This window comes from Labrus bergylta, chromosome 11, assembly GCF_963930695.1.
Source record: "Labrus bergylta chromosome 11, fLabBer1.1, whole genome shotgun sequence".
Classification (NCBI taxonomy): Eukaryota; Metazoa; Chordata; class Actinopteri; order Labriformes; family Labridae; genus Labrus; species Labrus bergylta.
The window spans coordinates 6,824,110-6,835,534 of NC_089205.1; the positions used below are offsets into that span (position 1 = coordinate 6,824,110).

An 11,425-nucleotide genomic window follows, 5' to 3' on the forward strand; every position below is an offset into this window, starting at 1 on the left:
TGATTAGTAGAAGCTTTTTTTGGCATTACAAGCTGATTTAAATTTGAACCATTGCATTAAACCTGGAAAAGAAAACAAGTCTGTAAAAAACTATAAATCATATCAGAAAAATTGAAATCCTTTTTTTCATTCTAAATATCTAACGGTAACGTTTAAAAAACATACTTTTAGTTAGTTTAACATCTACATACTATTAGATTAATTGCAAAAGGAATTTGCCATTCACCTGAACCATCCTATGCAGTCCACTGGGAAAAAATGTCCAACCTCACCCTCAGATCTATTATTTAACCTCAGACTTTATTTGGCAAGCTACTTAAGCGCTTAGTAGTACAATGATCTCTGAAACGTTTGACATAGGAGGCAAAATGTTTGTCGGCCACACAATCCAGCTGGTTATGGAAGGTAAGTGTGGGACTGAAGACCAACTGTGTTTGTTCTGATGAACTCATTCTGGTTTTGAACCGAGCTGAAAAATGTCCTGTAGAAAATGAGGTTTCAATATTATTTAATACAATTACAATTTTGGAAGCAAAGGAATATCAATGCTTTCCAGCACTGTTCGACAGTTATTTACTAACCAATGAGAGGGTAATTGATCTTAAGAGTTGTATCTATACTTCATTCAACTGATGAATTGTTGTTCATTCTTGTTTCCCTTCAAACAGATGGAGCCAGTGCTCTGCTATGAGTCAATCAATGCTTCATGCCTGAAAACCATTTATCCCATCCCCCTACGTGTTACCCTCTACATCATTTTTGGGGTCACAGTCATTCTAACAGTGTGTGGAAACCTTTTGGTCACTTTCTCAGTGGCTTATTTTAAGCAGCTCCATACTCCAACAAATTACCTGATTTTGTCTCTGGCTATGTCTGACCTGCTTTTAGGGATAATAGTCATGTTCCCTTTTATGATTCAAACTGTTGAGTCTTGTTGGTATTTTGGTGACTTCTTCTGTAAAATCTTCATTAGTTCTGACATCACGTTGTGTACAGCATCAATTCTCAATTTGTTATCGATATCAGTCGACCGATACTACGCTGTTTGCCAACCTCTGCTTTACAGAAGAAAAATATCTGTTAAAATTGTTTTGATCATGATCCTGCTCAGTTGGAGTATTTCAGTTATTTTAGGGTTTGGAATGATTTTTCTAAAGTTAAATATTTTGGGTGTTGAAGAGTTTTATTATAACCATGTTGTATGTGAAGGAGGATGTGTTTTGATTCACAGTGGAGTGTCTGGTACTGTCTCATCAGTAATTTCCTTTTATTTGCCGGGGATATTAATGCTTTGTGTGTACCTAAAGATTTACCTTGTAGCACGTAGACAGTTTCGCAGCATTCAGAATGCAGGATGTGTGAAGTCAGTAAAAAAGTCAAACACAAGTCAGACAAAAGCCACTAAAACCCTGGCTATCATAATGGGGGTTTTTCTTTCTTTTTGGACTCCATTTTTTGTTTGTGTCATCATTGATCCCTATGTCGGTTACTCAATACCCCCTGAATTTTTTGTAACACTTGCATGGTTGTGCTACTTTAATTCTACTGTGAACCCTATGATTTATGCATTCTTTTATAGTTGGTTCAGAAAGGCTTTTAAATTAATAACCTCCGGTAACGTCTTCAAATATGACATTTCTGAGACAACACTTTTACCTGAATAACTTTATAAAAAAAGTAGAAACTCGCATGAAATGATTATGACATGCACAACATTGAGTCAACTGAATCAATGGTACTGGACTTTACAGAGTTTGGGTCGACCATAATATTAACAAAAACATAAATCATATATTTTAATATTTATTCAGTAATGTCACATTTAGTCACTGTATTTGGGTTGCATTTATCACTGTCAGCTCTTCCCTATTGAGTTTCTTAAATTTTGTTTTTAGAAAAGTTACATTTTAAATAGCATCATGCTGACATGGCCATTTATGTTGTTATAAGAGAGTACTTGTACTCCTAAAGCTATAGACGGAAATCATTCTTGTTAAAATAACATGACAGGACCTGTAAGTGGACTGTTACAGACCAAAGTAGATGTGGATATTGTAAAAATGTTGTGCTATCATGTTTGATATTAAAAAAAGATGCACATCCCTAACTGAGTGCTAGATTAGATAAATATCTGAATGTTTATAGCTCTATGTTATGTACATAGTATTCCCATATATCCTGATATGTTTTTCATTGGTATTTATCACAGTTGTGTCAGGTATGCATATGCAGGTAGGTTGTTATTTAATGTTTCTCTGTGTGTAGAAGCCTGACACAAATGCTTTAACTGCACATGTGTTATGGATGTCTGTGTTCTACAGAGGATGTCTCTATTTTGAAGATATATCTATGACAAAATGTAGTATGCTACTTAACAATTTATATTTCCATGTTTTTGGCACCTGATTAGAAAATGATGTATTTCAGATTTATAGAGTCTGAGGAAGAGCATGTTGGCCTGACACATCACTTGTTAATAAATCGGGAGCTACTTGGTGTGCGATTTTTTTGTTTCTTAATATCATCTCTGATATAAAACATATTCTGTCAGGTATGTATTTAGTCTTCACGTTTTGAAGAAGTGCAATCTGTCATTAGTATAGTAATGACCATAGTTTGTCAAGTCAGGTCAAATGAGTCCTAAAAACAGATACAAACAAGAGTGCATTAAGTCCTGAGGAGAAAAGATTGAGAAAATCCTGTCCACTGTTTGTTGTGTAGTAAAAACTGCTTTTTAATGTTATTCATCTCAGGGCATAATTTCTGTATCTTTTCATATCAGGGCTGAAGATTGGTTTCTAACCAAGAGGGGACCAGGAAGGTTCCAATACAGCATAGGCCTCCCTTCAGACCTGACTACAGGAGAGGTCAAAGAGTTCAAATATATACTTGTTTAGTGGTATGAAATCATGTTTTTGATAGTATAATGTTCATAAAACAGTACTTTGTGCACATTCTTACAGCAGCAATAAATATGTTTACGCCCTGGTGGAAAAAATGATATTACTCTGATTAGTTGTTATCTTTATGTGCACACACTGTACGGGGGTTGACTGGTTTTATAACGCATCCGTTCTGACATTTATGAACTATACGTGTTATGCATAGTTAAGCGAGTGTCTGACCTGATTGCGCAGTATAACCGTTTTTCAGGAGGCTTAAAACCCGTCTCAGATCCAGCTCTCAGCCTGTCATTAGGTTGACTAAAAGTTAGGCTGAGACAGGATTTTCATCATGTCGGGGATGTGGACACTGCAATACCGCCTACCTGGATGATGTGATAATATACAGCAATACCTGGGAGGATCATGTACAACATCTGTACCTGGTTCTTGGGAAAATCCTGCTTGCTAAGCTGACCCTTAACCCCTCCAAGTGTGAGTTTGCCTGGCAGGAGACAAGTTACCTGAGTTGCCTACTGGGCTGAGGAGAGTCGTTACCACAAGTGGATAAGGGGAAAGCTATCCAGAACTGCCCTCGACCTTGCAACAAGAAGGAGGTACACTCTTTCCTGGGATTGGTTGGCTGGTACAGGCGGATGGTGCCCCAAATTGCAACCATCGCTGCATCAAACACAGCAGTCTCCAGCAAGGACCAGCACCCTGAAAGCACACCTGAGTTCTTCCTCTGACCTCAAAAGTTCAGATTTCCACCAAAAATTTCAGGTACAGCTGGATGCCTCAGCAGTCGGCCTTTGAGCAGTTCTAGTCCAAGGAGACCCAAGAGAAGAGTATCCAATTCTATACCTGAGCTGCAAGCTAAGGTCCACATTAGACCAGATATTCCACAGTGAAAAAAGAGGGCCTAGCCATCAAGTGGGCATTTGAGGGCCTGCAGTATTATCTGCTTGGATGTGAGATTGATCCTGAGAAAGACCACAGAGCTTTAACATTGATCAAGTAAATGATGGACCACAACAGCTGCCAAAAACAATGGTATCTCTCACTCCAGCCATTCAAGTTCACCATCCAATAACAATAAAAGAAGTCCAATGTTGTTGCTGACGACCTTTTCAGGTTGCCCCACATCATCAACATCCGGGAGTAGGTGACGTAGCGGCTCCATCATATTATTTCAAGTCGTCATTGAAATATTACATCTAAAGATCAAGATCAAAAAGGAATTTACTTTGCAGTTATTTAATACCCAAATCAAATCACTGGTATGAATGGCTTTACTTTAACATAAAATGTTGGTCTTTCTGACATTATTTGATAGTAGAGTGAATAGAGTTGGAGTCAGGGAATAGGGAGAGGGAGGAATGACATGCAGGAAAGGAGCCATAGGCCGAACATGAACGTGGGCCACCTGCTTGTTTTACATGTTAATGTGAAGTTAAAAACTGTTTTAAAATGCAAAACAAGGGAAAATTAAAATTGTGATTAATTGCGATTAACTTAGGAAATTCAGCGACCAATAGAGATCAAAAAAATTATAATTTAACAACCCTTGTTTTTAAATATTTAAGAACTCACCATCTCAGTCATCATTTGTTTTTTTAGCTTTACAAGCAGATTTAAATTTGAACCATTGCATTAAACCTGGAAAAGAAACAGGTTACAAAACAGGTAGTCTGTATACAACTACAAATCATATCAGTAAAATTTAAATCATTTTTTTCATTTTAAATATCTATAGGTAAAGTTTTCTCCTTGGACTCCATTTTTTATTTTTAACATCATTGATCCCTATGCTGGTTACTCAATACCCCCTGAATTGTTTGCAACACTTTTATTGTTGGGCTACTTTAATTCTACTGTGAACCCTATGATTTATGCATTCTTTTATAGTTGGTTAAGAAAGGCTTTTAGATTATTAAAGGGATACTTCATCCATTTGCATTAAGCTTTGTATCATTAGAAATTTGGTAGTATTTTTGAATGGTCGTGCATCTCTCTCTCATTTTCCCCTGAGATGGGAAATCTTTGTATTTCTGAGTCTGAAAAGGAGCTTCCGATGATGCAAAAATCATAATTTTGTATCATTGAATGCTGTTACGGTTAGCAGGGTGAAACTACAACGCTAGTTCCTCATATTTTCAACCACTAAAGCTACAGACTAATCACAGATCAGTGGGTGGGAACTCACTCCCAGAATCGAAACTTAACGTCCGCCATATTGCTTGGTAGCTATGCTAGCTCTGATACATTAACAGCTGATAATGGCGAAAAAATATAAATATAGCGGTGACATGGCTGCTGCCGACAGGCAGGTCTTGTCTTTTGGCTGCTGCGGCCACTGCCCGCTGGGGCCGCCGCTGACCACTGCCCGCCGCCCGCCGGGGCAGCTGCCGGCCGCTCGCCGGGACACAAGACTGGCTTGTCAGCAGCAACCGTCTCACGGCTATATTACTGGCCGGCCGGGCCGGCTCTAGCTGGGACGGACTGTCGGTGCTCTCACTGTTTGCCTATGGACACAGACATAGAGTCTGTTTTCTGCCAGGAATTGCCAAGATACCAATTCCTTCTGGAAGAAATCTCAGAATCAGTTGAGGAAATGGCCGTATGTGTAAATATGTCTGTAAACGTTTTTATTACTATATGTCTACTGCTATACTGTATATTTTGGAGAAACTGTATCGATCGAATTTCCCTCTGGGATTAATAAAGTATTTCTGATTCTGATTTGGACCTAAGGAGTGGCCTGCAGTGCTGTGCATTCTGGGATTAGGTGTCTTTCATCCACATGAGCCAAAAAGACACTTTCTGCCTTTTCTCGGCCAAGAAGGCACCAACTTCAAAATGTATTTCACATTTCTACTCCATATATGACCCAATGTCAATACAGATTCATGTTTCAACGGGTGAAGTATCCCTTTAACCTCAGGTAATGTCTTCAAATATGACCTATCAGAGACAAAGTCAAAGTCAAAGTCAACTTTATTGTCAATTTCAAAATATGCCAGACATACAGTGGAATCAAAATTTTGTTTGTCTCTGTCCCGCGGTGCAATACAACCCAAATAAGGTAAAATAAGATAAGGTAAAAATAGGTAAATAAAATGAGGTAAAAATAAGATAAATAATATTTACAGTAATAAATTCTAAATTGTGCAAAAGGTATAAATTCTAAATTGTGCAAAAGGTAGTAAATAAAATACAATAAAATTTAAAGAAAAAGTGAACTTGTGCAGTATGTGCAATGTGCAGTAAACTGAGTGTACAGAGTTTTTAGTCCAGAGTTCTTGGTGGAAAACGGGAGGGGGGTTCAACGTCCAGTGTTCGTGGGGGCAGAGGGGAGGGAAGGAAGAGAGGGGAGACAGTTAAGCTTCCTGACAGCTTGGTGGAAGAAGCTGTTTCCCAGTCTGGTGGAGCCGGCCCGCAGGCTGCGGTATCGTCTCCCCGATGGCAGGAGGCTGAAGAGGCTGTGTGAGGGGTGGGTGGGGTCACGCACAATGCTGGTTGCTTTGCGGGTGAGGCGGATACCGTAGAGGTCCAGAAGAGAGGGGAGTGGGACACTGATAATCCGTTCAGCAGCCTTCACTGTGCGCTGCAGGGTCTTGCGGTTGGCAGCAGTGCAGCTCCCAAGCCTCACAGTGATGCAGCTGGTCAGGATGCTCTCGATGGTGCCTCTGTAGAAGGAGCACATGATGGATGGGGGGGCTCGTGCTCTCTTCAGCTTGTGGAGGAAGTAGAGGCGCTGCTGGGACTTCTTGGCCAGTGATGTGGTGTTGGTTGTCCAGGAGAGATCCTCACTGATGTGAACCCCCAGGAACTTGGTGCTGCTCACTCTCTCAACAGCAGCACCGTCGATGGTCAGTGGGGGTTTAGGAGTAGGGACTCTCCGGAAGTCGACAACAACCTCCTTAGTCTTGTCGACGTTCAGGACGAGGTTGTTGTCTCTGCACCACGTGGCCAGTTGGCTGACCTCCATTCTGTAGTGCGTCTCATCGTTGTTGGAGATGAGACCAACCACTGTTGTGTCGTCCGCGAACTTCACAATGTGGTTGCTACTGAAGGATGGAGCGCAGTCGTGGGTCAGCAGCGTGGGTCAGCAGCGTGAAGAGCAGGGGGCTGAGCACACAACCCTGGGGGGCCCCAGTGCTTATGACGATGGTTTTTGATGTGCTGCCGTTGACCCGCACTGTCTGAGGCCTCTCACTGAGGAAGTCCAGCAGCCAGTTGCACAGGGAAGTGCTGAGCCCCAGCTGGTCCAACACTTTTCACTAAATAACTTGATGAAAAAATAGAAGCTCATGGGAAATGGTTATAAAATATATTTAAAAAAGGAGTCAACTAAATCATGGGGGGAAAAAATTACACATTAAATATATGTAAAGGCTAAAACAAGCCTGGGTCGACCAGATATAAGTGCAAGTTGTTTTCTTGTTATTTCTCTAAAGATATCCTTAACCACTTTTATTAACACAAGCTATGAATAAAAAACTGTTTATATTTATTTGGTAATGTCACATATACTTACTATATTTGGGTCACATTATCAATGTCAGTACTTTCCTATTAAGTTTTTTAAAATGTGTAAAAGAACGTAGCATTTAGAATAGCATCATGCTGACATTGCACTTTATGTTTTTATAAGAGAGTACTTGTACTCCTAAAGCTATAGAAGGGAATCATTCTCGTTAAAATAACATGACAGCACCAGAAAATGGACTGATCAAAGTAGATATGGATATTGTAAAATGTTTTGCTGTCATGTTTGATTTATTTATTTATTCTGTCATTTATGGATCTATTGAAGAGGATTTCCTCTTTACGTGTTGAATTATTCCAACCTGTCATCAGTATTGTAAGCACCATAATTTGTCAAGTCAGGTCAAATGATTCCACCAGTTTGGGATCAAGTTGCAGCAAAGTCTTAAAAAAAGACAAACCTTACAAATGCAACACAAGCAAGAGTGCGTTAAGTCCTGAGGAGAAAATATTGCGAAAAACTGTTTGTTGTGTAGTAAAAACAGTTTTTAATGTTATTTTTCTTAAGACAAGAACTCACTATCTTTCTATATGAGGGCTGAAGTTTTTCAACAAGAGGTTACCAGGGAATTTTCGATAGAGCATAGGCCTTCCTGGAAGAAGATGTCATAGAGTAAAAGTATTTATTCAAATATACTTCTCAGGGCACAATATCTGTATCTTTCTATATCGTGGCTGAGGTGACCAGGAAAGTTCCAATACAGCATAGCCTTTCCATCGGACCTGAATACAGGAGAGGTCAAAGAGTTCAAATATGTACTTGTTTAGTGTAATGTTCATAAAAGGGTACTTGATGAGGAAGATAAAGTTGAGATAAAATCCCAGCCTTGGAACACTAACATTTAAAGCAAATCAAACAAATGAAAATGATTTCTCCAAGAACTACATTACTTCTGAGATTTTGATGTGAAATGATTCTTTGGGCTGATTTGCAGTAGTATTTGCATTTGAATTGAATGTTTATTTCCTGACAGTTAATTTTGTTTTGGTTTTCCAGCATGTATATTTCTTTACCTTGTTCAAAAAAATAAAGAATAAAATTTAAAAAAGTAAAAACTGAGAGTGCTTTTTATTTTTTCTGTATAATATAAGTGTGCAACAAGGAATAAAGTTAAAGGTGGGCAGATTTAAATAAAAAAACTTTTTTTTTTGCAGCAAGTAGCAATGGCAACTGTGTGAGGATCCTAGGCCGTATCCGAATTGCCAAGTACATACTCAATCTTTCAGTAGGCAGTAGGCAGTAGGCAGTACATACTATCCGTTCTGCATACTGTTAGTACCTATTATTCAGGATGCACACACAGTAGGCAGATATTTGTCCCTACTTCGTCTGATTCATTCAGTATGGAAGTGACGTCATTTACGTTTCCCGAACCGGCCGCATTCACCCGTTTTTTTTGTTTAGCAGCTTTATTCAAGAAGAGTAATGCGCATATACAGTCAGGTAAACAAAAAACAATATCACAATGTAAATCAAGTAAAAGACAGATTAAATAACTAAATAACATACAGGAGCTTACATAAAGAAAAGTACACATGAAAGACAATAATATACAGAATATAAAATAAACCAATAAAGACGCATTTAAATAGCGAAATCATTATCTAAATAATAGGGAAAGGTTTTATAATAATGCAGACATTTGTTATATTTTCTGTTGTTAATTAAAAGTAGCGATTTCAGTCGGGACTTTAACTCTAGATTAAGAATTGATTAAATTAATCCACGCTCGTTTGTTTTGATTTAGAGGCGGACGTGACGTGCCGATTTACGTTTAATTCCACACAGCATTGTGGGTGGTAAAATACAATTCATTTCCTGAAAGCACGCATCCAATCCATACTGCATGAAACCCGGAAGTTAGTATCCATACTGAAATGTTCAGTATACTGAGGTGGACCCAAAAAATGCATACTGAATGACCACGAAAGTTCAGTATACTGAAACTCCATACTGAATAGTACGTACTGCATACTGAACTGTGACTATTCGGAAAGGGCCCATGGCCGTATCCGAATTGCCAAGTACATACTCAATCATTCAGTAGGCAGTAGGCAGTATGCAGTACGTACTATCCGTGCTGCATACTGTTAGTACCTACTATTCAGGATGCACACACAGTAGGCAGATATTTGTCCCTACTTCGTTTGATTCATTCAGTATGGAAGTGACGTCATTTACGTTTCCCGAACCAGCCGCATCCACCCGTTTAAAAAAAAAAAAATGTTATCTTTATTCATGAAGAGTAATGCGCATACAGTCAGGTAAACAAAAAACAATATCACAATGTAAATCAAGTAAAAGATTAAATAACCAAATAACATACAGTACATGAAGAAGAAATGAAAGACAGTAATATACAGAATATAAAATAAACCAATAAAGACGCATTTAAATAGTGAAATGATTATTTAAATAGATGGGGAAAGGTTTTATAATAATGCAGATATTTGTTATATTTTCTGTTGTTAATTAAAAGTAGTGATTTCAGTCGGGACTTTAAATTAAGATTAAAAATTGATTCAATTAATCCACGCTCGTTTGTTTTGATTTGGAGGCGGACGTGACGTGACGATTTACGTTTAATTTCGCACAGCATTGTGGGTGGTAAAATACAATTCATTTCCTGAAAGCACGCATCCGATCCATACTGCATGAAACCCGGAAGTTAGTATCCATACTGAAATGTTCAGTATACTGAGGTGGACCCAAAAAATGCATACTGAATGACCACGAAAGTTCAGTATACTGAAACTCCCTGCTGAATAGTACGTACTGCATACTGAACTGTGACTATTCGGAAAGGGCCCTAGTCTATTTTCCTCTTTCCCCCTCCCTGTCTGTTTTCTTGTTTGTCCTGTGTGTTCACCTGGAGCTGGGTGTGGATCCACACACCTTGCCACCAATCAGGTCTGCAAACCTGCAGCTCATCTTCAATCAAGCCACCTACACAGTCCACAGTATAAAGGCCAGCTCAGTCTTCCATTCAATACCAGATTGTCTGTTTACCCCCTGTGGTATTCCTGAGTCAGGTTTGTGTAACATATTTTCAGAACTTAAGATTTGCTTTGCTAATTTTCTCTTTTCCTGTGTCCAGATTTCCTACCTCATCTTCAGCATTACATGCCAAGCTCCATGAATTCGCCTCTGCTTCAGCACTGACTCTGGAGTGTTCTGGCAGGCTGCCAACCAACGATCTCCTGAGAGCTCAAGAGCGCCCAGGAAAGTAGGTGGTTAGTGACTGAGATTTACAGATAGATACATGCAATAGTACGATGTACTGCATATGCACACACAGAGAGGGAGAGAGAGATTTTTAGATTTTTCAAACTTATTTTAATTGCTAACCCTTCAAAAAAACACAAATAACAAACAGCTGACACTCAAAAATAAAACAAAATCAAATCAAAATGTTACCAAAAACCAAATCATCATTCATAACGTAACCTAAAATATGTTTGATACACCAAATGTCTTCAAATTCTTCCAGATTGTTCGATAATCTGAAATCTAGTTTCAGATGAGCACTCAACATATGAACATAAAAAAATCTTTGCATCAGCATCCAAAGATCCTTCCATCTTTTTTTTCCTGCTCAGGTACACAGCCATCTTTGCTTGACCGAACAGGAAATTAAACAGTTGACATTTCAACTTTTGATGTTTGGTGTATTTATACCCTAAAATGAACATCTGGTGGGGAAAAAACCTCACCAAACAAAGAAAACATGAGAATCAACATCTGGAACAGAAGACAAGACGATCACACTCCAATCAAACACTGTTTCTCTCTGCGTGCAGAACGGACATGTATCTACAACATCCGGATTAACCTGACTCTGATCAGTGAGCACATCGTGCTGACTCTGATCCATGTCAGCGATATTACAGTCAACGTCATCAGACTCACTGTCACTGTCAACACTTTAATTCTTGTTCTCACTGTCTTGTGTTTCAGTCTGTATGTTGTTCTGCGTGTTTGGTGTGTCGTT

General features: G+C 38.8%; 1 protein-coding gene across 1 annotated transcript; it reads left to right on the forward strand.

Annotated features, from left to right (window-relative positions):
• The first annotated feature begins 668 nt into the window (after positions 1-668).
• Positions 669-1,758, forward strand: LOC109989286 (trace amine-associated receptor 1-like). The gene is made up of 2 exons (XM_065960499.1): positions 669-957; positions 1,027-1,758. Exons 1-2 carry the CDS (start codon positions 669-671, stop codon positions 1,662-1,664), a joined length of 927 nt encoding a protein of 308 aa, XP_065816571.1. The 3' UTR covers positions 1,665-1,758.
• Positions 1,759-11,425: the final 9,667 nt, after the last annotated feature.